This window comes from Anopheles merus, unplaced genomic scaffold (genome assembly GCF_017562075.2).
Source record: "Anopheles merus strain MAF unplaced genomic scaffold, AmerM5.1 LNR4001011, whole genome shotgun sequence".
Classification (NCBI taxonomy): Eukaryota; Metazoa; Arthropoda; class Insecta; order Diptera; family Culicidae; genus Anopheles; species Anopheles merus.
This window is the reverse complement of record NW_024428591.1, coordinates 746-23,000: the sequence shown is the minus strand read 5'-3', so window position 1 is coordinate 23,000 and position 22,255 is coordinate 746. Positions and strand designations below refer to the sequence as shown.

Here is a 22,255-nt window from a genome sequence, read left to right as displayed (position 1 = left end):
TTAATAAGATCCTATAATGATTTAATCCTCTCCCACTACCCATCGAGGGCGAGAAACCATTTTTCTTAATGGTTTAATTTTTGTTTTTCATCCTTATCTCGGTGTTCAGCAAAAAAGTGTTGTGCTTCGGTCGGCTCTCGGTTTTCGGTTGCTCTATTGCGCAGAGTTTTGGAGGCCCGGGACCGGAGGTTAATGGACCGAACGGGGTTAAACTCGTTCGCACTGGCATTATTGGCAGAAAATTGGCAAAAGCATGCACACACACTCAGAGCAGTGTGTTGCCACAGCCAGTTTCATTCTTGTGCCGGAGCAGTTTCTCACAAGCGCGCCCATTTTCGCGTCTGCATTTCTTCTGTTCACGCGCGGGAAATTGAGCCAAAGAAGGAAATACATATGTATGGCAGATGTCTAAAGGGAGGAAGGTTTTGAAGGCGAAGCGACGGCTGCTGCTGCTGCCGCTGGTGGTCTCTTGGAGCCCCGCCAAGGGGCAGAGAAAGGTTAATCGATTACTTTTGTTGCCACCGCATGCAGCCCATGCTTCCTCCACAGCAGCGGCAACGGTAGTTTTGTTTCTTGGCGTTTTTGTTGTTAATAGTTTGCTTTTGTGTTTGGTGCATTTTGTTTTCTCCTCTCCTCACCACATCCCCATCCAACCTTTCTTCAGTTTCTCGTTGGCTGTGTTTGGGCGAGATTTTTCCAGCTCAATTAGCCCTCACTAACAAGCGGCGGCGGCGGCACAACAGCTGGGAGGCTCCACGAGATGCAATTTGGAAATGGGATGGAGTTTCATTGCTCTCGGCTGTGGTTTCCCTGCATAAAAAGGGCTTACCGCTGCGCTATCGCGGGACCTGTACCTCTCAACCTGCTAATTATCGTGCCTATACAATATAGATCGACGGGGTAGAGCGCGGATTCCGTTTCCTCACTGTGTTATGACCCGTCGCGTGTGCCGAGATGGGGACGCGCTTCTCGAGGTAGCCTGGTAATTGCATGATACTACTGCTGCGTGTTGTTGCACTCTTTTTGGGGGGAAACCCTGAAACCTCCAACGCTACCGATCGGGATAAAAAATCTCATCAAACTCCTCCTTCTTTACAACGCCCTCCAAAAACCTACGCCACACGAGGCAGGGGACACACGACGATGCTGATGGGGGTCGTTGCACCTACTACTACTGTCAGACACAATTCCTGCCGCGTCCGGGAGAAGAAAGCACAGAGAGAGAGGAAAGCTAATCAGAAGGGAACGTGCTGGTGGAAGTGGAGAAAATCTACACAGTGTAGATCAAAATTACTTTCACCCTTGGTTTGTGTGTTGGCTGGCTGGCTGGCTGGCAGGCTGTGTGGCAATAGACCACTTTGCATTGGGGAAAGAGGCCCTTTATTTTTGCCGCTCCCTCCTCGGTGGGTGTCCCGTCCAGTCCTTTCTCTTTCAGCATAACTTTGTAGCATAGCGAACAAACCCCGAGAGCCGCGCGCGTGCCTTTTGGCTCGGTTCTTTGTTTCACCGCTTCTGGAGGTGCTGGTGATATAAGGCCGCTGATACGTCATACGAGCCGAGACTTGCGGCAGCAGCAACAGCTTTACCTACCCAACAGTTATGCGAGAAAAGGGTATGATGGACTGAACGCGCCCGATAAGATCGCTAATTTTGTTGATACATCTCTTGTGCGCGCCGAGGAACGGTGTCGAAGTTGCCGCTGTCCAACAACAGCTGTGGGTCTGTGGAGATGTAGCGAAGGAAAGGGATTATGTTACCTGCTGCTGCAATGCTACGATCGACAACGGAAAGAAGGTGTTGTGTATGATTAAGGGCCTTTTCTGTGTGTGTGTTTCTGGCGATGAAATGTGTTTAGGAATATAGCTAGGAGGTAGATAATTTAATTCTATTTTGCAGATTGATTTCAACTTTGTAAGAACTTTGAAGGCAACATTACACATAGTTCAAGTAGCTGGTTATGTCATGCAAATGATACCAAACAATCTAGTTCACGAAACGCTTCTCGATTATTGTTGTGAACCTAACCCATAAGAAAGACTTGCCAACAAACACTCCCTTCACTGTGAGGACTTCACACAGTTGATAAGCCTCACAGCTACAAAATATTTTTTATCACAATTTTTCTTCCAATACTGCTGCAACCGACTGGTGTTGAGTGTGCGTGTGTGTGTCGATTAGCTGAAAACGAAAGCACGTACGCCAGAAAGTCAATTTAAACCCGGCCCAACCGGGCGACCAGCTAGCCTAACGTGGCTGCAGTGGCTGGCAACGAGAACTGGTGTGATATGCCGCAGCGCGGCTCTACAGCAGGATATTATATCCACCGTTTGCGCTAGACGGGAGCGAGTGTGAGCGAAAGGAGAGACAACAGCAAGGGCGGGCTGGTTTTGGATCTTCGTCCCAAACAGTGTGTTGGAGCACGCGTGAGTGAACGCCCTTATGGGGTGGCAGGTTACCCTTATGCTATCGATAAAATATATGATAATTGGATTGTCGCAACGAGTACGGGCCAAACCTTCCCCAGTCCTTCGAATACCAGTCGTGTCATTCGTTTCCAGGGAAGAGGAGAAAGGTTGGCCATGTGGGTCGAGCCGTTTGCAGGATTCTCTCTGCCTTTCTCTCTCTCCTGCGTATGTCCTGGTTTTGTATCCCAAGTCAATGACGTCGGCTACAACGCTACTGCTAAACCATCCCTGCCCGAGGTCGCACCCGCCCGGAGGTATTAGTTATTCTGAACCGTATGCAGTTTTTGGGTCGAGTTACAATTCTTTCCGCCTTCTTTTTGCCATGCTTCGAGGGTTAGAAATCGTACATGAAAGAGTAAAGAGCATATGTTTTAGCATGACGAAGAATTTCTTTACATACTGCAACACGGGAATGAAACTCTACTACCGAGCAGACGATGATTCTGCCTCTTCGTTTGGGATGGAATGTGAATTACGTTCTTTTCCATAACACCTACACTCTCTCTCTCGAAAGCTTTGTTTGAAGTGAAGTACACAACATAGTATACACTAGTGATGGGTAATCCGGAGCGGAGTCATGGATCAACTCGACTCCGGTGCGCAAATATGACTCCGGCTCCGGATCATAACTGGATCGACTCCGGATCAGTCGGATTACTCCGGAATATCCGGATCACTCCGGATCACTCCGGATTACTCCGGATCATCCGGATCGCTCCGGATCACTCCGATCGCTCCGGTCACTCCGGATCAGTCCGGATCAGTCCGGATCAGTCCGATCAGTCCGGATCAGTTTTACATATTCGATGACGACTCAGTCAATGAGCTCATCAAGAATTGTCTAAACGATAATGGACAGTCATTCCGGATCCGGAGTGATCTGGAGTGATCCGGAGTAATCCGGAGTGATCCGGAGTAATCCGGACTGATCCGAACTCGGAGTTGATGAGTCCGAGGGTTTTCCGTATGCACCCCCCCCCCCCCCCCCGCTAAACAGTCCGGAGCAACTCCGAGTCCGACTCCGAGGGGTGCCGGAGTCGGATCGATCCGACTCCGGAAAAAAATTGTATTTACCCATCACTAGTATACACACGGTGTCGGAGGGAAAAAACGACGCATCCTTCCGTCCGCAACGAGTTGATCATCCTTAGGTTCTCCGGCTGGGGTGTGCTGGCGGCGCTCTCTACTGGCAGTGGGGAGGAAACTGTAATGAGCAAATCTAATTACCAGCTCTGCTCCGTGACCTGGAAGTGTTTAAATTGCACCGTATCGCTGTTGTGAGATGAGAACTTGCGGAGAAGGAGCTTACCAGCTTGAACCAGCGGATGCATTAAAACCTGTCTTAAGGAGGATAAGCGCACAATATTCTTCATCATTAACACCATGAAACAGTGATCCTGTTTCTCAACACGTTACCAAAGTCCAAAGAGAGGTGGATAGCGTGCAGATCGCGACATGATTTGAATACGATTTGTGTACTGCTGATTTGCTCGGGTCGGGTGGAGTGCATCGTAACACGCAGCGAGGCTCCTGGCAGGAGTTCTTCATTAGCGAAGGCATTGGTTTATTTTTTCATCCTCTTGCGCACAACTCCACGCTCGCTCTGCACGCCCCCTCGCGCTGTTGTTGTCCACAAGTGTATCATGACGCTTTTTTTTTGTTGTAGGCGACTAGGGAAAGAAAAAGCGAAAGTGGGGCACCCCGAAGAGCATGAAACCGGCTCTCACTCCCACGGAATCGGATTGCCATTCGCAGCAGGAAGGCGCGACGGTACGACATCCCGAACGTCGTCGTCTCCACACCCGCGTGCGGCTTCGTCGTCAGTTTGTCCAAGAAGATTGGCAAAACGATCCCGGGGTTGGAGCAATTTATCGAACGTTAATCGATTTAAGGTTCAATCGGATGCAATCTGCTGCCGCGTGGATGAATACTTTGTGTCGCCCTCGTGACTGTGGTGTCGTAGTCACTCGTAGGCACAGCAGGCGATGGTACTGCTCTTCACCTTCCAGAGCATGTTTGCCGTCTGGCTTCTGTGGAGAGTTGAGGGAGCTTATGAACGATGTTTGGGTCATTAGTGACCGGTAGTCTGTGTCTCGGAACTCACGTTTCGCAGTGGCGTGCAAGAATGTGAATGTGAAGATTCGGTGAGTCTTGTCAAACCCCTTTTGGGACATTAAAATTGTTCCGCAAGTTGTCGAACTGGCCTTCCGATAACCCAACACCGGATGCGTTCTAGCTGCGTTGACTGTTGACACAACACGCGCGCATATCTTTCGTTATCTGGTGGCCTATCGTCGATTGGACTCCCGAACCAAACTCCCAGTGTGGTGTGCCACTAGGTAGTTCGCTTTACCATAAGCTCCATTAGTTCGGCTTTGGTTCTTACGCCGCACGGGATGCTTTCTACTGCCTAGTGGAGATGTTGGAATCGTACTAATCAATGGTACTTTATTGTGTTTGTACCAGAAAAAAAAGTGTTTGTAGGTCATCAGAAAGTGAAATATAAAGCATACCAGTGTCTGTGTGTTATCACACTTCCGGTGCATCGAAGGCGAGATGCATTTTTCAATCATCGAGTGATCAACAGTCTTACATTTTGTTGTGGAACGATGTGTGGAATTTAAATCGATGTAAATCGCATTCTTCTTCGTTGCGTGTTACTCCACAATATCTGAAATGAAATTCGAACGCTTCGACTAAAGTGACAACGATCAGAACTGTAATGGAAAAGGAAATTGGCCCCAACGTTCGGAAAAAGTGTTTTCATTTGTGTTTATTTCCTCTGACTTGTCCCTCTCTCTCTCTTTCTCTCTCTCTCTGCCTGCAACCATTGCCAACTACCGGAAATGAAACTTATTGACACATGCACACACGCTGTACAACCCTCACCAACCATGGCACATGGGTTTGTGGCGTGTTCGGGTGCAATTTTCACATGATCTCTATCTCTCGCGTGTGTGTGTGTGTGTGTAATGGAGTAAAGCGCGCTTGCAAAACCTCAACACATTTCCTCCAGGGAAGGCAGTGTACAATAAATCCTCCTTCACACACGATAAACTTTCGACCAAACCGCCGAACGGACCAGAACGGACAAAACTGTTGGGAGCAAAAAAAGCACGCGAAAACAAACAATTACAAGCAGATCAAACAACCAGACTCGCATTGCACGATGTGTTTTGTGTTGATTGTGTGTTGTGGTAACGCTTCATTAGAAGCAGCTCAAGCGCTCCCTAGTTGGTGGCTGTCTGGCTGGCTGGTTAGTAGCAATAATGTATAGGATCGGCGGTACCACCATCCGCGGGGGGGGGGCAATGTTTGGTAATGGCGCACGAGATAAGATATCATTTGCTCTGATAAAGACGTCCACCTGCAATAGCATTCTCACGTGGGGCTATAGAGACAACAACGCGGTTGTATTTGGGATGGAAGCCAGACATTCATTTCGATCTCGTATTATTGGAGCTGTCGATTTTGTTATAATTCGTTTGGTGTCTTTTTGGACACACACACACACACACACTGACTGTCACTCTCCCGTGTGCGTATTGCACAACGAAATATGGGTATGCTGTGTGGCTAGTTGCTAAGTGTGGCAGACACCCACCACCAGCCCTGTGCTCTGTTCAGATACAACCGGTACGGTCTTTAAAACCTCTGCGTGAAGAAACCGAAAACGACGGATTTTTTTGTTGTTGTTGTTTGCGATCACCACCTCTCACGTTCTTCCTTCGCACGCGCGCGCCGTTGTCGTCGTCGCCGTGGCCGTGAATGGGTGCGAAGGCTGGCCGCGATGGCAATGGCCAGAAATGGCGTTCGAGGGCAAGGACCGGAATTTTGCGCTGGTCTTTTTGTTGTACCTCCACCCTGCTTCCTCCCTGCGGTGGTGCAGAGCAGCCCCTGCGCGCAGATACGCAAAGTTGCGCAAACGACGGTGACGATCCTTCTCCTCCACCTACTGCAAGCGGGCGGGCGTGCGTGTGCGCGCGTGTTGGCATGCGCGAAGATCGCGTGCACCACTTGTGGGCTTGTATGGGAAGTATGGGAGGGACGCCACCGCATCTCCATCTGCCTGTCTGTGTCCCCTTATATGTCGCTCGAGACACCGATCCGATCGTTGGGATGCTCCACGCCTCCTTTGCTTCGTTTGCCGGCTCACATTATGCATTCAAAGCACACACACGCGCGAAAGATGTCGACGGTCCCCAAACACACACACACACACAAGCCACCGTGGACAAGACGGGCGCGTGCTTCTTCAAGAGTGAAATGGCATTTGGCGCATCGTTTGGCGCGCAAAAGCAGCAGGATTTGAGTTTGAATAAAACGGGGGCAGACTAATCTTCTTCAACTCGCTGGCGTGATAGACGAGCGGGCGGGCACTGCTTTTACTCAACTCTCCACCTCCACACGATCGGCGGGGGTGAACGATCGTTGACAAACGGTCCACCGGAAGAGAGTAATTAGCAGTGGAATGAGTGAATGAATTCCAAAACCCTCGTCGCGCCCTCTCTCTAGCCTAGGTACTCGCTAGTAGTCCGCCCCGCCAACAATCAGGCTCAATTGAATCGGGCCAAATTGCATCCGCCAAACTATGGTGCGCCGGAGGACCTCCACGATCGCGCAAAAGCGCGTGCAAATGCCAATGCTCCAGCCACAATGCCACAAGCTCTCTGCAGCATAATAACTCGCCGTAACGACCCAAACCTACACACGGTTAGGCTTTTTGACGCCCGCTTTCGGTGTGTTTCTGATTGAACTTTTCATCGTGATTACCCCGCAGCCAGCTAGCTATCCGCTCATATTTGGCTTGGTGTGGCCCGTCGCTTTGGGGGATTTTTGTTTTTGGCAGCGACAGAGACAGAGATCGCGCACCGTTCGCCGTCAGGAACTTTGGGTTTTAGTTCCGCACCCCGCTGCTGTGGGCTGCAAAGTGTAGGAATGTCTATTTTATGAGACATGATTTATTGTCTCGGTGAAAGGGGAATTGTGGACCGCGGGAAGCACAGACTACTCTGGGGACTGTGCATCAAGCACAAAAAAAAAACGAAAATCCCCGTATTAGTTGCGCGCTAAACTATTAAACCCCCCCGGTTGGTTGGGTGGATTCCACTAATCTCCTAGCAGCATGGCAGGGAAGTCACTTTCACTTTCCTTGGGGGGAGAGCGATCGACATTAGTCTGCGCTTGGTCGTCCGTTCCGGGATCTATTCACCTCGGCGGTGATTGTGGTGGTGATGGTGGTGAGATGATTATGCCCATTAGTCAACCACCAGTAGCAACTCTTTTTATTGGTTGTGGCTGATAGGAAGCATACGGTTGGGATTATCATCATACAGCAGAGACGCACTAAAATAAGACGCAAGCGATCGTGCGTACGGTGGCATATGAGATTAATGAGTAATCTGGTGTGGGTTTAGCAGTAGAAAAGGTGCGCGTGAACTTTTGCCTTCAATCTAACCCCTGTTAACGCATCATTTGTCACGTTTCTTCCCTGCCAAGGATGTCCATAAACATTCCTCTGGCGGGGGGATGCACAGCTTTAAATATACATAATCAATTAAACTTTGGCTCGAGATAAAGTTGCTCCTCCGAGCGCCGAATGCCTAATGAGACACGATATGCCATTTTTGCCTTAATGGAACAAAGGGAACGCCTTACCCGGATAGCCAAGAAGTTGTGTTCGTGTCCACTTCACCATGCACAGCGTCACTTGGCTCGGGACGCCCCCCGGGCATATCCGCACGAGACGACGACGCGCACCGTGTGTCGGACGGTCCGAAATTTGGGATGTTGAACAATCTGTTTTGGCAGTTTTGCTTTGTTTCAATCAAGCGTCCTATGCTCCTACTCTCTTTCCCTCTCTCTCTCTCTAGCTCGCTCTCTCTCTCTCTCCATCACTGCCATGACGGGGATCAGGAACAAAGTGAAAGTTTTATGCGAACGTCTATGCTACGTTCCCCCTCTCTATTTTTGTTGGTTAACGTCTCATTCTTTGCCGCATAAAATTGGCATACACACGCAGACAGAGCTACAGTGTCTGGGCCTGTGGTTTGGCCATTTTTCCCCATTTAGCTTTCAGGATATTGGCCGGCTTTGTTATTTCTACCACCCGCAGATCGTCCGTCAGACGACGGGGGGTGATGGTGAGTCGCCGGAAAAGCAAGAATAGACTTTGCAAACACCGTTTCGCCCTCCCACACGAACCTTCCTAATGAAGGATTGATGATGACGACAATGAAACAAACACAATCGGAAAGAAAGTAAAAGTTTGATAGAATTTGCTTTTGTTTTTTTTTTTCTATCTGGCGTGCCTTTCGACGAAAGTTTTTGCTGGATGTGTGGGTGTTGGTAATTGCGTGATGGCGTGATTTGCATAATTGTCAGCTAGCTTACTGTTGTTCTGTGAGGCTTTGTGGTCGGAGTAGATTGAAAGGGTGCCAATTTGGAAGCTTTTCCTCGAAACAGATGCAATAGTGCGTAAGATCATTATCATACACTTATCAGATATCGATTAGATGATAAACTAACCAAACCAAACCAAAAGCAACAAACCCAAGTGACTCAAGCTTTACTCAATGGCTCACGAAACCCCACCCCCTGTAGCTTCGATTGTGCATCGCACGTTTTTGCCACACAATCGGGCTCTGTTCCTTCTTCCCCTGCTGTGTGATGATGCACTTGCGCCATACCCAACTGGGAGGAGAGGGCCCGCACGTTGCATGTTTCATGTTTTAGCACGTTTTTTTCCTTCCATCCTTCGTCCGTTGGTCTGTTTTCTTACCTCTTTGCTGCGCGCTGCGTAAGCCGGCGTAAGTTACACAATTGCGAGCAAAACTGTCTTCTCTGGTGTGGTGGCAATCCCGGATCGGAAATGTCACTAACCGGCTCCGCTCGCTTCTTTTATCTGTGTGTGTGTGTGTGTGTGTGTATTTGCGGAGATCAATTAATAGACATTAAGGGAGTGCCACACGCACTGCCACAGACGCTACGCAGCTGCATCACACCTGTGCATCTCACACCCTCTTTCCGCTACTCCACGGCCTGTCTGGAAGATGATGGACATAATGTAATCGGTTTGTTGGAGCATTTCCGGTATTTTACACGGCGGCACACCAGCAGGGAAAACGAGTTAAACCTCCAACAGGGAAGAAGGGAGTAAGTTTGTGCTGGTCACTGCTGCGTGTCATGGCTCGAAAAGTGAAACTAATAATTTCTGGAGCTCAAGTCAAGCCTCATCAAACCGGCACGTGCATTCCCACCGAACGATGACGAGACACACGGGGGTTTGTGTGCACAAGTGCATCCGGGTTCCGGGTTCAGAGACAGAAAGAGAGAGAGAGAGAGAGAGAGATAGAGACAGAGAGAGAGTGAGCACGAGAGAACCAATGTGCAGCAGTGATCCAGCGCAAGTGATTTAATTTCGATATAAATAGCAAACAGTTCCTCTATTGCCCTGGCTGCTCTGGCTGGCCCGCTCGGAACGGCTTTTTTCACCCATTTTCTCATCTCCACGGCAAACTAAACCACCGTTACCGCCCAGGGCTTTTGGGGTCCGTCGGTGGTGTGTGGTGGTGGTGCATGTTACGTCGCAGTGTGTGCATGTAAAAAGCGCGGCTTACAACGCAATACGCGACCGAGAAACGCACGTAGTGTCGTACAGCACGCGCGCCTGTGTCGGTGTACAGTGTGCTCTAAAAAACATTGACACATGGCTAAACGTAAAGTCACCACACTGATACAGTTTCAGCAAAACAAAACCAAGTGAGAAGAAAAGAGACAGAGAGACAGAGTAAAAAGTAAATCAAGCAGCAAAGCTAACTGCACACACTACACCCGGGAAGCGCAGTGTTTGTGAAACAACCCCAAAAGAAGGGCACCACCACCAGCCCCACCACCTTCTGTCCGCACACACAACAGCAGCAGCAGCAGCAGCAACAAAAACAACAAAAAACCCTCCCATGGCACTGTACATAACGGACTACAACAACCGCTATCGGAAGCGGCGACGGAGCCGCGTGTTCAGCACCTGCGTCAGTGCGGCCGTCGTCGAAAAGGTAACGGAACAGTCCCGGGCAGACACACAAACGCAGAGCGCTGCCAGCTCGCCGGTCGGTTCCAATCTTTCCCGATTAATGCGCGCCCCACTCGTGCTCTCCTGCACCATCCTCCAGATGCCTTTTTCCGGTGTAGCTAATTCGCGCTAGATGACGCCGGTTCTCGCGTGATGGCGAGACATTTTGAGCCCCAAAATTCATTCCCTTAGCCCGCTCCTCCACACTGCTCTCAGCTCGCTGTATCTCTGCTGTTTTCTCACGCTCGATTCAAATTCGCCATCTCTCCCCTCCCCAAATAGCAACGGCAAAAGCGCATCAGGAAATAATGGTCTTTATCTTTTGCGTCTCAAACGCGCATTTTCATTTGATGGTCAGTTTGCGGGTCCACAGAGATAAGTCGCGCGCACCTTCCACGGTATCATCCACTAGGCTCCGAGTGGCCAGGTCATGCTTAATCTGCTAATTTGGTAGCGCTTTATTGTGGTAACGTGATCATACACCCCCCAAAAAGAAACACAAAAGCGAGCCTCCAAAAGGTGGTGGACAGTGAGTGTGGTCGTCGGGGCAGCCAACAGTAAGCAACACAATCATTTCCGCTTGGTGCAAATTTGGGGTCGCTTTTTCTACCTTCTTTTTGTTCCCCCCGTTTTCGCTTATTTCTAACGATCCGGTGAATATAAAGCTAATTTGTTTTGACGTGATTGCTGACTTGCATTGCGATTGTTGGAGAGCACGAAAATGGCCGGACGTGTTCGGCGAATCGTCTTTTTGAATTGGCGATTATCGTTATCGAACTGCTCATGTAAGAAGAGCTTGGAAACTGATATTTATTGGGCACGTGTGTCTGTTTTTCCATCATTTTCTCGGTAGAATATGTTTGAATAAATGAGCTAATTTTATTGTAGTTATTCTTCCACGCAAAACCTTATTATTACAAAATTGCTACCGTAGTAGGTGCCTGAAATGGATATTCAATTTTTCTCCCCTTTTTATAGCCGAACTGCAGCACCCACCACCATCCTAACACACACACTGTGGTGCCATTGCGTCAGTACATAAATATCACTTTCCATCCGGGACATTCGTTCCTGAGGTTTATGCGTGTTTGGTTCGGTTCGTATTGCGACGATCGCACGGCAGGTGATGCCACACACACAACACACACAACGCCATCGAGTTTTGCTACATGAATATGGAAATGTGGTACATTTATGCAAAAATTTCCAAAACGTCCTCCGGATCCGGACCGCGCGGATCGGTGGGAGACAGTTTTCCCCACCAGGGTGTGGAATAAATAATGTCTTGCCTCGAAAATTCCATCCCAATCGCTCGATGCTCGCGCTGTTGTGGTCGTTGTTCGTAAATATGGTGCAGCAGATAACTTTTACCCAACATCCAGTTCCTCTTCCAAACGTGTGTGTGTATTCCCTGTCGTATCCCTGTTGCGTGTACTAATAGAATGCTACTAGAACCTTCTGCTTGTGGGTACACTTAAATGAAATTTAGTGTCCTCACTCCAACCATTGAAAAACCAGCTGGCCCGAGAGGGACCAGCCAGCCTGACGGTGTGATTTATTTGGCTACCAAACTCTAGATGTCACTTTCACGGTCATTTTGGTCCTTTTTTGGTGCCGCCAGATATGAAATGTATGCTACCGCAAACGGCAAGAAGTTGCGACGGAACACGGGAACAGTAGCTTTCTTTTCCACTTGGTGGCGGTGTCATCATGCTTCAAGAATCTTACTCTTGCCGGCTGTGGTGCGCGACATTTAGCGGGGGAAAAGTTTCACCATTTATCTTGCGAATTGGTTTGGTGTCCGCGGAACGTCTTGGGATGACAAATTATTATTCTCTCATATCCCCGCCCAACTCTCATGCCTCTCAACAACGACAAAAACTAAACATCAACAATGCAGCGAAGCAGAAACACTTGCCCGGCGCCCCACTCGGGTCGCGAAGAATCAAGTTCAAGTTCGGCGCTTGAGTCGATTTTCCGCCGAAGCTCGGTGCAAGATGGGGACAGACCGATAAGAGGTTTTCACAGTACAAGAGCAGAAGCTCAGCGAACCGGTACATCAGCGCACTACATCCATCACGCTTCTTGTGCGTAGTAAGCAACTGCTGTGTGTGTCGTTGTTGTGCGGTCAAGTAGTGCACAAATCGTGTTCAATCAGCCCGCGTGTAGATCTCTTCTCCCCGGCTCCAAACAATCCGCTAGAGATAGAGACGTAGTCCACTTTTTTGAGTGCTCTTTTTATTGTTGTTTGTTTTCCTTTGCGTACACCCGATATCTTCTAACCTTCATCTTTCGTTTTTTTCTATCCTTTACCGCAAACCTGCAGGGCGATTACATCAAGCATCCCGTGCTGTACGAGCTGAGCCACAAGTACGGCCTGCCGGACAATGTGTCCGAGCAGCTGCTGCCGGACCGGCTGGAGGAGATCAAGGAGGCGATCCGGCGCGAGATCCGCAAGGAGCTCAAGATCAAGGAGGGCGCCGAGAAGCTGCGCGAGGTCGCGACGGATCGCCGCTCGCTCTCCGACGTGGCCTCGATCGTGAAGAAAAGCAATAACAAGCTGGCCGAGCTCAAGTCGGAGCTGCACGAGCTGGAAAGCCAAATCATCCTCACACAGGGCAACAGTGTCAGCAACAATGGTGGCCACGGTATGTATCCTCAATCGAGAGTTATTGGAAGGTTTGGGAAGAGAGAAGACACAAGTTTTGGCCTTAATTAATGCGTAATTTGATTCGATGTGGAGTTTTACGCATGATAGTGCCCAAAACGCCCTACAGTATGCAATCCGCTCGACAAAGGGCGGCTTTTTTAACTTTTAGCCTTGTTTGTGTTGTCCTTTTTTGACAGTTACAAGGTCTCTTGCCTATTGAAATGTAATGCAATCCAATTCTAGCTAAACACATCAACCGTTTAATGACACATCTAAGTTCCAAAACGAGAGAACTCTGACAAATCTGAAACAAACGGAACCCGAATGTAATGAGTATACCTGTGTGATACTGCTGTGTAGTACTACAATACCGCACCGACCGTTTGTCGGCACATGCAGAGCTAACAAGTGGAACAATAATCTCATCTACGATTTCAACACCGACTCATGTTTCTCAGCTGCTTTGTAATGAAACACCCACAGCAACGTTCCGATGCTTTGCCATCCCCCCCGCGCGCGCTTGCTTGTGCAGTTGATAAATCTATCGAAGCTGCTGACAAAACGCATCGCCCAAAACGCTTGACAGGCGCCATATGTGTGTAACAAGCGGGACAAATGTTTGGCTCGTGGTTATTACATTGCTTTGTGGAAAATGGAGGAGGCCGGACCGGCCGGAGTACGCCATCGTAAAACGAGGCATTTTTTATAGCAAAAGATCGTGTTTTTGCTTGCGCGTAGGAGGGTGGAAATACACAGAGAGAGTACTTTAGCTATTTATAATTATTATAAAAGACACCCGTCGAACAAGACGGGACCCAGAACACGACAAATTGGAAACCTGTAGCTAAACCGGTACGAGTGTGCAACCGAGAAAGACCGCGAGGTCGACGGAATAAAACAAATGCGACAGTTTATTAAGCCTGCCCCGGTAGTGCACGACGAGCAACACGAGCGTGGAAATGGTGGTGTCTTGCTTCAATGTGTAGGAGTTTTCCACTTGCTTTGGTGTTTGTTCCAACGCTGCTCTCCTTGGCAATGGTACACACACTTCTCGGTCGAAGAAAGCCGGAGATTAATGGTAATCTCCAGAATCTGCGCAATACCCTTTCGCTCACGGAGGGGACATCTGTGCAGCCCGTTGTACCGGGTGTGTGCGCGCACCATTAAAGCCAGTTGTTCGTGAACGTTCCGACCGCTGGTAGTGGCCTGTGATTCTGACCAAAGCGACGACAAGACGAACGCAGCCATGCAATCGGATGCAAGAGGTTCGTGAACACCGCAGTGTCACTGCACCACGATGGTGGTGTTGGTGTGTGCTGATCTTGAAACAGAAGAATCTAAAGGAGGAAAAGCAAAATTTGAGACAAAACGGTTTCCCGAAAAAAAACAAATATGGGAAGCTGATTTATTGCAAACGCTTGATCATTCGCATTCGTCACGTTTGACTTCATGACGGTGGGCCGTTTCTCTGTGTACCTGGGTTGTGGCGTTGAGGAGTGCATTGGTAGTATCCCAAGGGACAGAAATAGAAGAGAGTCAAATCGTTTGCCTACCCCCTCGCTGAGAGTCGGGTCGTATTGGATAAAGGACGCTGTAACGGTTGTCTCAGTGCATCTTCGTTCGGGTTTGTGTTCAGTTGATACGTAAAAGTTGGTGGAATTTCGGTGAGTTATCTTTCGCTTCAACGCAATGCTCCGTACTGTTGCAATCAATACCAAAATGCTTCATACCAGCCAGAGTGTATGTGTGTGTATGTTTGTGTAATTATCAGTGCGAAGAAATTCCCTAAAATACAGTTTTGAATTCCGTACGCCGCCCAGCTATGGCAGCGTTACCCAACGAATGCGTTTTCACATCGACGGGAGATTGCGTCGGAAATACCGTACCCGTATCGTATCTCTGGCCCAGTGCCAACCCAGTTGGTATCCGCGGGCAACAATGAATGGGTTTTCCTCGCTTGCGTATCGAATGAGCATTATTCCCCTGTTCACAACGGACCACCTCCATTCCAAAGGGTGACTTTAAAAGTAGTGGTTTGAGTAGTGACCGAGATTGAGTTATTAGGTACTTGCAATATGCAAAGCCAGGGTTGGCCGGGGGGTGGTTTACCGATTATGGTGCAGTTTTATCAACTTCTTCCAGTTCCACGCCCTTTATAGATATGATAGAAGCAGCTTTTTTTCTCTTCCAAAAATAAAGCTCCATTGGGGGGAGATGTATCGATTCCGAGCCCCTACTACTACACTCGGTGAAGGGGTGTAATCATGCGAACGATTGCACGAAAGGGAAATTGAAGCAAGTGAAATGCAGCCGAGTGAAATGTTACACATGCATGCATAATGGCCAACCAGCAGTGGTTGGTGATCGGACATGGGCAGTGTACAGTAGCGGCACAGGGCACCTCTATCTGGCTGGCTTCCAGCTCTACACCGAGCGAACCAGACAGTAGCGGGGCAGTGCAGCTGAAGCATTTGGAAAAAAAACTTCCGAAGCAAAAAAAAAGGAAACATCACACAAGAATTGGCGGAAAATGAGTTTAAAAGCAAACAAAAGAAAACTGTTTACCGGCTGTGTAATGTGCTTTTTTCCCTTCCTTTTGTCTGCTTGCATACGTAACAAATCTACATACTACCCCGCTCGCCGTGTCCTCAATTGCATTTCCCCCCCTCCCCTCCAACTGTACAGAATGAAAGAGAGCGCCAAACAGACCCGAGCGGCGTATTAGGCGTAAAGAAAACTCCCCACTCCCCCCACTCCAACAAGGGTGTGCCACCGACCCGCCGTGTGCGTGGTGGAAAACTGGGGAGGAAAACTCTGTCTGTGTGTTGGTTGGTGGTCGAAGGTAAAGTCGAAACAATAATCCAATTATAAATAATTCCAACATTTTCCTCCATTACTCAGCGCGAACACGAGTGCCAAGCACTCAATCCAACCAACCCACCCACCCACCAAGCTGGTCTTTCTCTCTTTCTCTCCCTCTCTCGCACCCGGTTCCCACCGGAATAGGAAAGAATAAGTGGCCAGGGGTTGCACTTACGAGATCGCTTACACAACGCGTCGATGATTGTAGTGTGGTTGTCTCTCTATCGCGCTCATTGTTGTGATTATTGATTATGCATTAACTTTATAAAAGTATTATCACATTTCATCCTCCCTGTGGACGGCCACATGGTGGCTATTGAACTTACCCGGGGGTAGCGTGTTTGTGCTCTTTGAGTTTCTCTTTTCACTTCTTGAAGAATCGTTCGATGCTGGTGCGGTACTAAATTTAATCCATTAGACAATATGTGGCACATTCCGTGTCGTTCGTAAGGCAAGTGACCACTGGCAAAAGTGTGTAAAAAAATGGCTGAGAAAGAGAGCATGGGGAAGAAATGTGTTTGTGATGGGTATCTATCGTGAGCCATTGCGAGTCTCACTCTTGACCCAGTGAACTTGTTTTCATTCTTAATGTTCAAACAAAGCCCAGTTTATGGGTGTTTCTCTTAAGCAACTCGTTCAGGCACAAGAAAACAATTCAAACAGAATGATGTGAACTCTCTTTCTAACGCAAGCATTTTTGTTCTCATTTCACAGATCCAATCCTGTCCACCGTCATCCCGAGCGGGCCAGAGTTTACCGCCAACGATAAGCTGCTCATATCGCTCGAGAAGCAGCTCAGCATTGAGACGAAGGTGAAAAACGGCGCCGAAAACATGATCCAATCCATCTCCAGCGGACACCACGGTCGCGATAAGAAGCTACTGGCCGAGGCACACCAGATGCTGGCCGACTCGAAAGCGAAAATCGAATACCTCCGGCTGAAGATACTGAAGGTGCGCCAGAACAAGCTCAGCAGCAAGGGCTCGGAGGAGAATGGCGGCGAGTCGGCAAACGCGGCCAAACAGCCGCAGGAGCTGGAAACGTCGCTGGACGATCGCATCGAGGAGCTGCGCCACCGGCTGCGGATCGAGGCGGCCGTTGTGGACGGTGCGAAGAACGTTATCCGCACGCTCCAGAGTACAAAGACAATCGATAAAAAGGCCCTGCAAGAGGTACGTGCCGGGGGGGAGTCCCTTGGAATGGTTTTATTTTGTAGATGTGTTTTGTTACAATTTTAGGCTCCTTACAAACAATTTCATCTGTCAAACGTTTCGCGCTGTGTCACGCGTGTGGTGCGGGCTGTCGTAAAAATTGATTGATTTAGCGCTCAACAACGAACCAATTACTAGATAATACTGCAAAAGCACTCTGGAACCATCTCGCTGTGTCAGTGTCTTATCTTAGGCGCCGTTCGAAATGTGTCCATGAGATTGCATTGAAACCATCGTCAGACACCGTTACTATGTTCCGCGTTTATTGCACCTTAGTCTTTCGAGACGATTTGAACACCTTTCGGTAGGCAAACCTTAACAGCAGCTTAAACACTTTGAACACTACGTAAAGGATTGCGACCAAGAACGCAATCACATCCAGCGATTCCTGCTGGAAGAAGTTCATATCGGCGCCCGGGTAGTGCAACTGCGGTGCGCCCCGATGCCGTGCGACATACTCCACCCAATAGCAGGCGAGATCCATGGCACTCTGCGGTCGGTCACGATACAGCTCAGAAATGGCTTTCGCCCGCTCGGCAAACCGATGCTCGCGCACCATAATGTTGACCGCACGCGAAAACGTACGCTCGTCCAGCTGCTTGTAGTCCACCTGCATCGCCACGCCCTCGTCGATCATGGACTGGATGTTTTGGTGCTGCTCTGCAAAGATGGGAATACCCAGCACCGGCACACCGTGGTACTTGGCCTCGGCCATACCGCCCAGGCCGCCGTGCGAGATGAACAGCTTAACGTTCGGATGCGCCAGCACGTCGTCCTGGGGCAGCCACGCTTTCGACAGCACGTTCGGGGGCGCGTTCGGAATGTGGTCGCTCTCCCACTTCCACAGCACGCGTTGCTTGAGCTGCGCGAAGGTTTTCAAAATCGCGTCCAGCTTCGCCTGCGGAAGATCGGCTGACTTGAGGTTCGACCCGAGACAGAAGTACACGACACCGTGCTCGCCGGCACCGTCAAGCCACTCGCGGATGTCCTCGGGCAGTGGGTCCGGTTTGGCTTTGATTTGCAGCCCGCCCACCTCCACCACGTTGGGCAGGTAGGGGCGCGGTGTAGCCTGCGAGAAGTGTGTGTTGAGCAGCACGAGCGAAACATTGCGCCGCACGTCCGCATACGATGGGTAGCGACCGGGCGGGAAGAACTGCTCGTAGTACGACGTTTGCACGTAGTCCGACACGGCGGTGATCATATTTTCGACACCGGCAAAGAGGAAGTTTTTGACCCGGCCTGCAAAATCCATCGCCCCTCTGCCACCGATCATAATGGCCGGGACCGTTGCGACCGCTCGCGGGTTACCGACAAAGTCGGCCGTCATTTTTGTCAGGCCGGCCGAAAACAGCACCACCGTTGGGGCGTTAAAGTGCGGCCCAAATCCGAGCACAAAGTCTGCCACAAAGTACCCCACAATCACCAGATCGAAGTGCTCGTTCTTAAGTGCCTGTACCTGGGCGTCTTCCATCGCCATCTCGGCCGTACGGAATTGGGTCTGGAACAGATGCACTATACCGCCGAGCGAGTTGCCTGTGTTTTTCTGCAAAAAGTCCCTCGTCATCTGCCCGAGGTCGACCTTCTGCACCACGATCTCCCGGTAGTTGGGCACCGGTTTTGACAGCTTGTACGGGCTCACCATCGTGACCTACGAGGGGGGTGGGAAGCGATTGGATGGGAGCATTAGCTAATGGAACTGTTTCTCCTCTAGAGACACTCTACTTACGTCATGACCGCGCGCAGCCAAACCCTTCAGTAGTGCCTGCCCGACGAGTACATGCGATCGGCCCGAGCTGGGATAGATGCACAGGATTCGGTACGCTTCTAGCTGCGCAAAACAACAGCACAATACCACCCAAGCAAAAGCAACACCTTGTGAGAGCTTCATTCTCACTACCATCCTAGCGAACACTTGATTCTCATCTGCAACTGCTCGGTTGTATGGCGTCTTAAGAGAGTGTCGGCAGAGGTTGACTTTTTATCAATGAGGTTGTAGTTGTGAGCATTGTCGACAACGCGCTATCAGTCCATGAATGGAATCTCGCTTTAGAATAGCGTAGTTTGCACATATACACCCATGCGTGGGTCAAGCTACAATGGAACTGCACCTTTTGTTAAATCAAGTGTAGACGTGTATATGTGTACGGTGCTTCCCTAATGGTACTCAACACGATCTTGATGAGCTTTACGATCAAACGCCAACACCCGCATTGAAATTTTGCAATCTCATCGCCTGTCGTGGTGGTTGTTTCAAGCAAACGATAAGATAACTCCAACATACCAAATAACTACTGGGTATATACTGATGTAAATGTTTCGTCGTCTATTTTGTGCGTTTGTGTATATGAAACCTGTATTTGTGTGGTATTTAAATTACAAATGTGAATGCCAATCAGCAGTTTTTATGTTAATCTAAGCTTTTTTCTGCTTCTTCTTCGTTTTCTGATCACTTTTTGCTCCACCGAACAAAGCACGCTTAAGTTTTCTCCCTATAAGTACAACCGCCTTGTAGACGATACAAAGCAAGCCAATTATAAATGCATACACATCCAGCAGAGCCAGCTGGAACGTGTTCAAATCGGCACCTTGATAGTGTAGATGCGGTGCCCCATGATGCCGGATGACGTACTCGATCCAATAGACGCCGGTTTCGAGCGCTCCCATCGGACGATCCTTGTACAGCAAGGCACGCCCTTGCACCTGCTCGCGGTACTTCGGATCCCGAAGCACTTCCTGCACCACACCGCTCAGCAATGGCTCCGTTAGCTCGTCGAAGCTCACCGAAAGGCCCCACCCTTCCTTCACGACTTGCGCCACATTACCGTCCTGATCACCGAACATGGGAATACCGACGATCGGCACACCGTGGTACATCGCCTCGCTAATACTGCCCAGGCCACCGTGCGTGACAAACAGTTTCAGGTTCGGGTGTGCCAGAATCGCATCCTGCGGCAACCACTTGCCAATGAACACGTTCGACGGGCGGTTTGGCATCTCGTCCTGGTCCCATTTCCATATGACTCGCTGCTTCAATCCCCGAATCATGGCCAGGATCGCATCCAGCTTGTCCTGCCGCAAGTTGGAGCTGCGTAGATTCGATCCAAAGCTTATGAAGATGGCTCCATCCCGACCGGCACCGTCCAGGAATTGCTGTAAATCCTGTGCCATCGGATCGGGCTTGACGTTGATCTGGATGCCTCCCACCTCGACCATGTTGGGTAGGTAAGGTTTCGGTACGGTTTGCGTAAAGTGTGTGTTGAGCAACACTAACGAGACATTGCGTATTGCATCGTCATAGCTTCGGAAGCCCTTTTCGGCGGGGAAGTTTGATCTAAAAGAGAGAGAAAGTTCATTCATTAGTTAATCGTTGTTTGAAGCATTTGGTGTGGAAAATCGATTGCCCTTACTCGTAGTACGGCATCTCCTTGTATCTTAGGTACGTCAGCATAATCTTTTCAACACCGTTGATGAGAGTGTTTGCGACCCGATCGAAAAATGTCATCGGATTGCGCTGACCCAACATCATGTGCGGCACGGCGGCAACTTCGGCCGGATTGCCCACGTAGTTGGTCAGACCGGAACCGGCGGCAGAGAAGTAGAGAACCGTCGGACAGCGGAACAACTCCCCGACGCCAATCACGAAACTGTTCATGAAGAAGCCAACCAGTGCCAGATCGAACTGCTCTTCACGCGCCAGTCGAAGAAGCTCCGGAGATTAAGCGTAGCGTTGGAGGCATCATGCGAGGCTCGCAAGATCTTCGGGAACAGCTTCATCATATTGCGCTGCCGCCCTGCATAAAGTCGCTCATGATGGTCGAAAAGGCGTCCTCGATCGGTATGTACACATCCCGGTAGTTCTTCGGCGGCTTCTTCAAGGGAAACGCGCTAACCATTGTAACTTTTTTTTATTGCGTGTGTGCAGACGAAATGCGAAAGGGAATTAACAGCTCGTAGTGTTGTGCTAGCCGGGATGCAACATCTTACCTCATGTCCACGGTGTGCCAGCTCCTTCAGTAGGGCTTGTGCTCCCAGCACATGCGACTTGCTGGCCGTCGGAAAGACGCACACAATTTTTGCTGACTCAGCGTGACCAATCACCAGCAGGGTCGCTAACAAACCCATGCTGAAGGTCACCATCAGTCTCGTCATTATATCGTTGCCTTTTCGTTTCATCTTCTGTCGCCCTCTGCCGGGGGGGTTATAATATCACCAAACGCAAACACACACAGACGCGCTCTTAGCACTACGATCGCGAACAAACGACTGAAACCGCACCGGGCGATGAGTGATGGTTTTAAGCCGTTCGATCCAGAGCGTATGATGATGATATGTGTGTGCGGCAGTTTATTGGTGGGGAGCGTCTTAAAGAGCCAAGCCGATAATCGTCCACACTTTTGTTCATGGTCAAAATCGCCAAACGTTAGGTCAACTTCTTGACGCTTCTCTGCCTCTTTCTCAAGTCGACCGATAAACCAATGCACGGTATACCCACATACACAGTTGTTTTGAATGTGTGTAAGATAAACATGCTTGTCGCTCTTAGCACGCTACACATACACGCTCACGACGCTTTTTTTTGCATACATCAATAAGCGATAGACGTTGGACGCCCAGAGTGCAGCCAGCATCTAATTGGGCATATTACAAGTGTGGATGTTTCATGTTTGGCTACCATCCAACAGAGATTATCTGACAAACGCTTCATGCTACTAGCGGTGGCGCCTTCACACACATTTTTGCGACGTAATCTGACCGATTAGCACCACCATGCTTGAAATCCCACGGCTGTATTGGTTAGCTTGTTGTTGTGTTCTGTCTCGGTGTTGGTTATACCAGTCGAACCGGTCGTTATGACGTCACCCTTGAAACATATTAGAGACATCATTACTGTGTTGCTGTGGTAACGTTTACTTGAAATACGTTGATCACGATCACCTCGTCTCGTTGCTTGCTTTTGTGCTTGAATGATGAACTTTGATGGCGGATGTAGAAGATG

At 49.5% G+C, this 22,255-nt stretch overlaps 2 protein-coding genes and 1 pseudogene across 3 annotated transcripts; 1 reads left to right on the top strand and 2 right to left on the bottom strand.

The window, feature by feature from the left end:
* The first annotated feature begins 4,888 nt into the window (after positions 1-4,888).
* LOC121603292 (serine/threonine-protein kinase N-like) lies at positions 4,889-17,286 on the top strand. Of its 2 annotated transcripts, none has more exons than XM_041931964.1 (3): positions 4,889-4,908; positions 12,863-13,184; positions 16,763-17,286. In XM_041931964.1, the coding sequence occupies exons 1-3, from the start codon at positions 4,906-4,908 to the stop codon at positions 17,284-17,286; spliced, it is 849 nt and encodes a 282-aa protein (XP_041787898.1). In that variant the 5' UTR covers positions 4,889-4,905. The 2 variants fall into 2 exon arrangements, with proteins under 2 accessions (XP_041787898.1, XP_041787897.1); XM_041931963.1 differs by lacking the exon at positions 4,889-4,908 and adding an exon at positions 9,911-10,519.
* LOC121603291 (UDP-glucosyltransferase 2-like) lies at positions 17,222-19,469 on the bottom strand. Its single transcript, XM_041931962.1, has 2 exons — positions 18,986-19,469; positions 17,222-18,907 (listed from the first exon to the last, which is right to left on the bottom strand). Exons 1-2 carry the CDS (start codon positions 19,157-19,159, stop codon positions 17,522-17,524), a joined length of 1,560 nt encoding a protein of 519 aa, XP_041787896.1. The 5' UTR covers positions 19,160-19,469; the 3' UTR covers positions 17,222-17,521.
* A 98-nt stretch (positions 19,470-19,567) lies between these two features.
* Positions 19,568-21,474, bottom strand: LOC121603290 (annotated as a pseudogene).
* Between the last annotated feature and the right edge of the window lie 781 nt (positions 21,475-22,255).

Coding starts and splice junctions, on each gene's coding strand:
- LOC121603292 (XM_041931963.1), top strand. CDS start 10,424: ATGGCACTGTACATAACGGACTACAACAACCGCTATCGGAAGCGGCGA. Junction 10,520..12,862: donor GTGCGGCCGTCGTCGAAAAG/GTAACGGAACAG, acceptor GCAAACCTGCAG/GGCGATTACATCAAGCATCC. Junction 13,185..16,762: donor CAGCAACAATGGTGGCCACG/GTATGTATCCTC, acceptor CTCATTTCACAG/ATCCAATCCTGTCCACCGTC.
- LOC121603291 (XM_041931962.1), bottom strand. CDS start 19,159: ATGGTAGTGAGAATGAAGCTCTCACAAGGTGTTGCTTTTGCTTGGGTG. Junction 18,908..18,985: donor TGGCTGCGCGCGGTCATGAC/GTAAGTAGAGTG, acceptor CCCCCCTCGTAG/GTCACGATGGTGAGCCCGTA.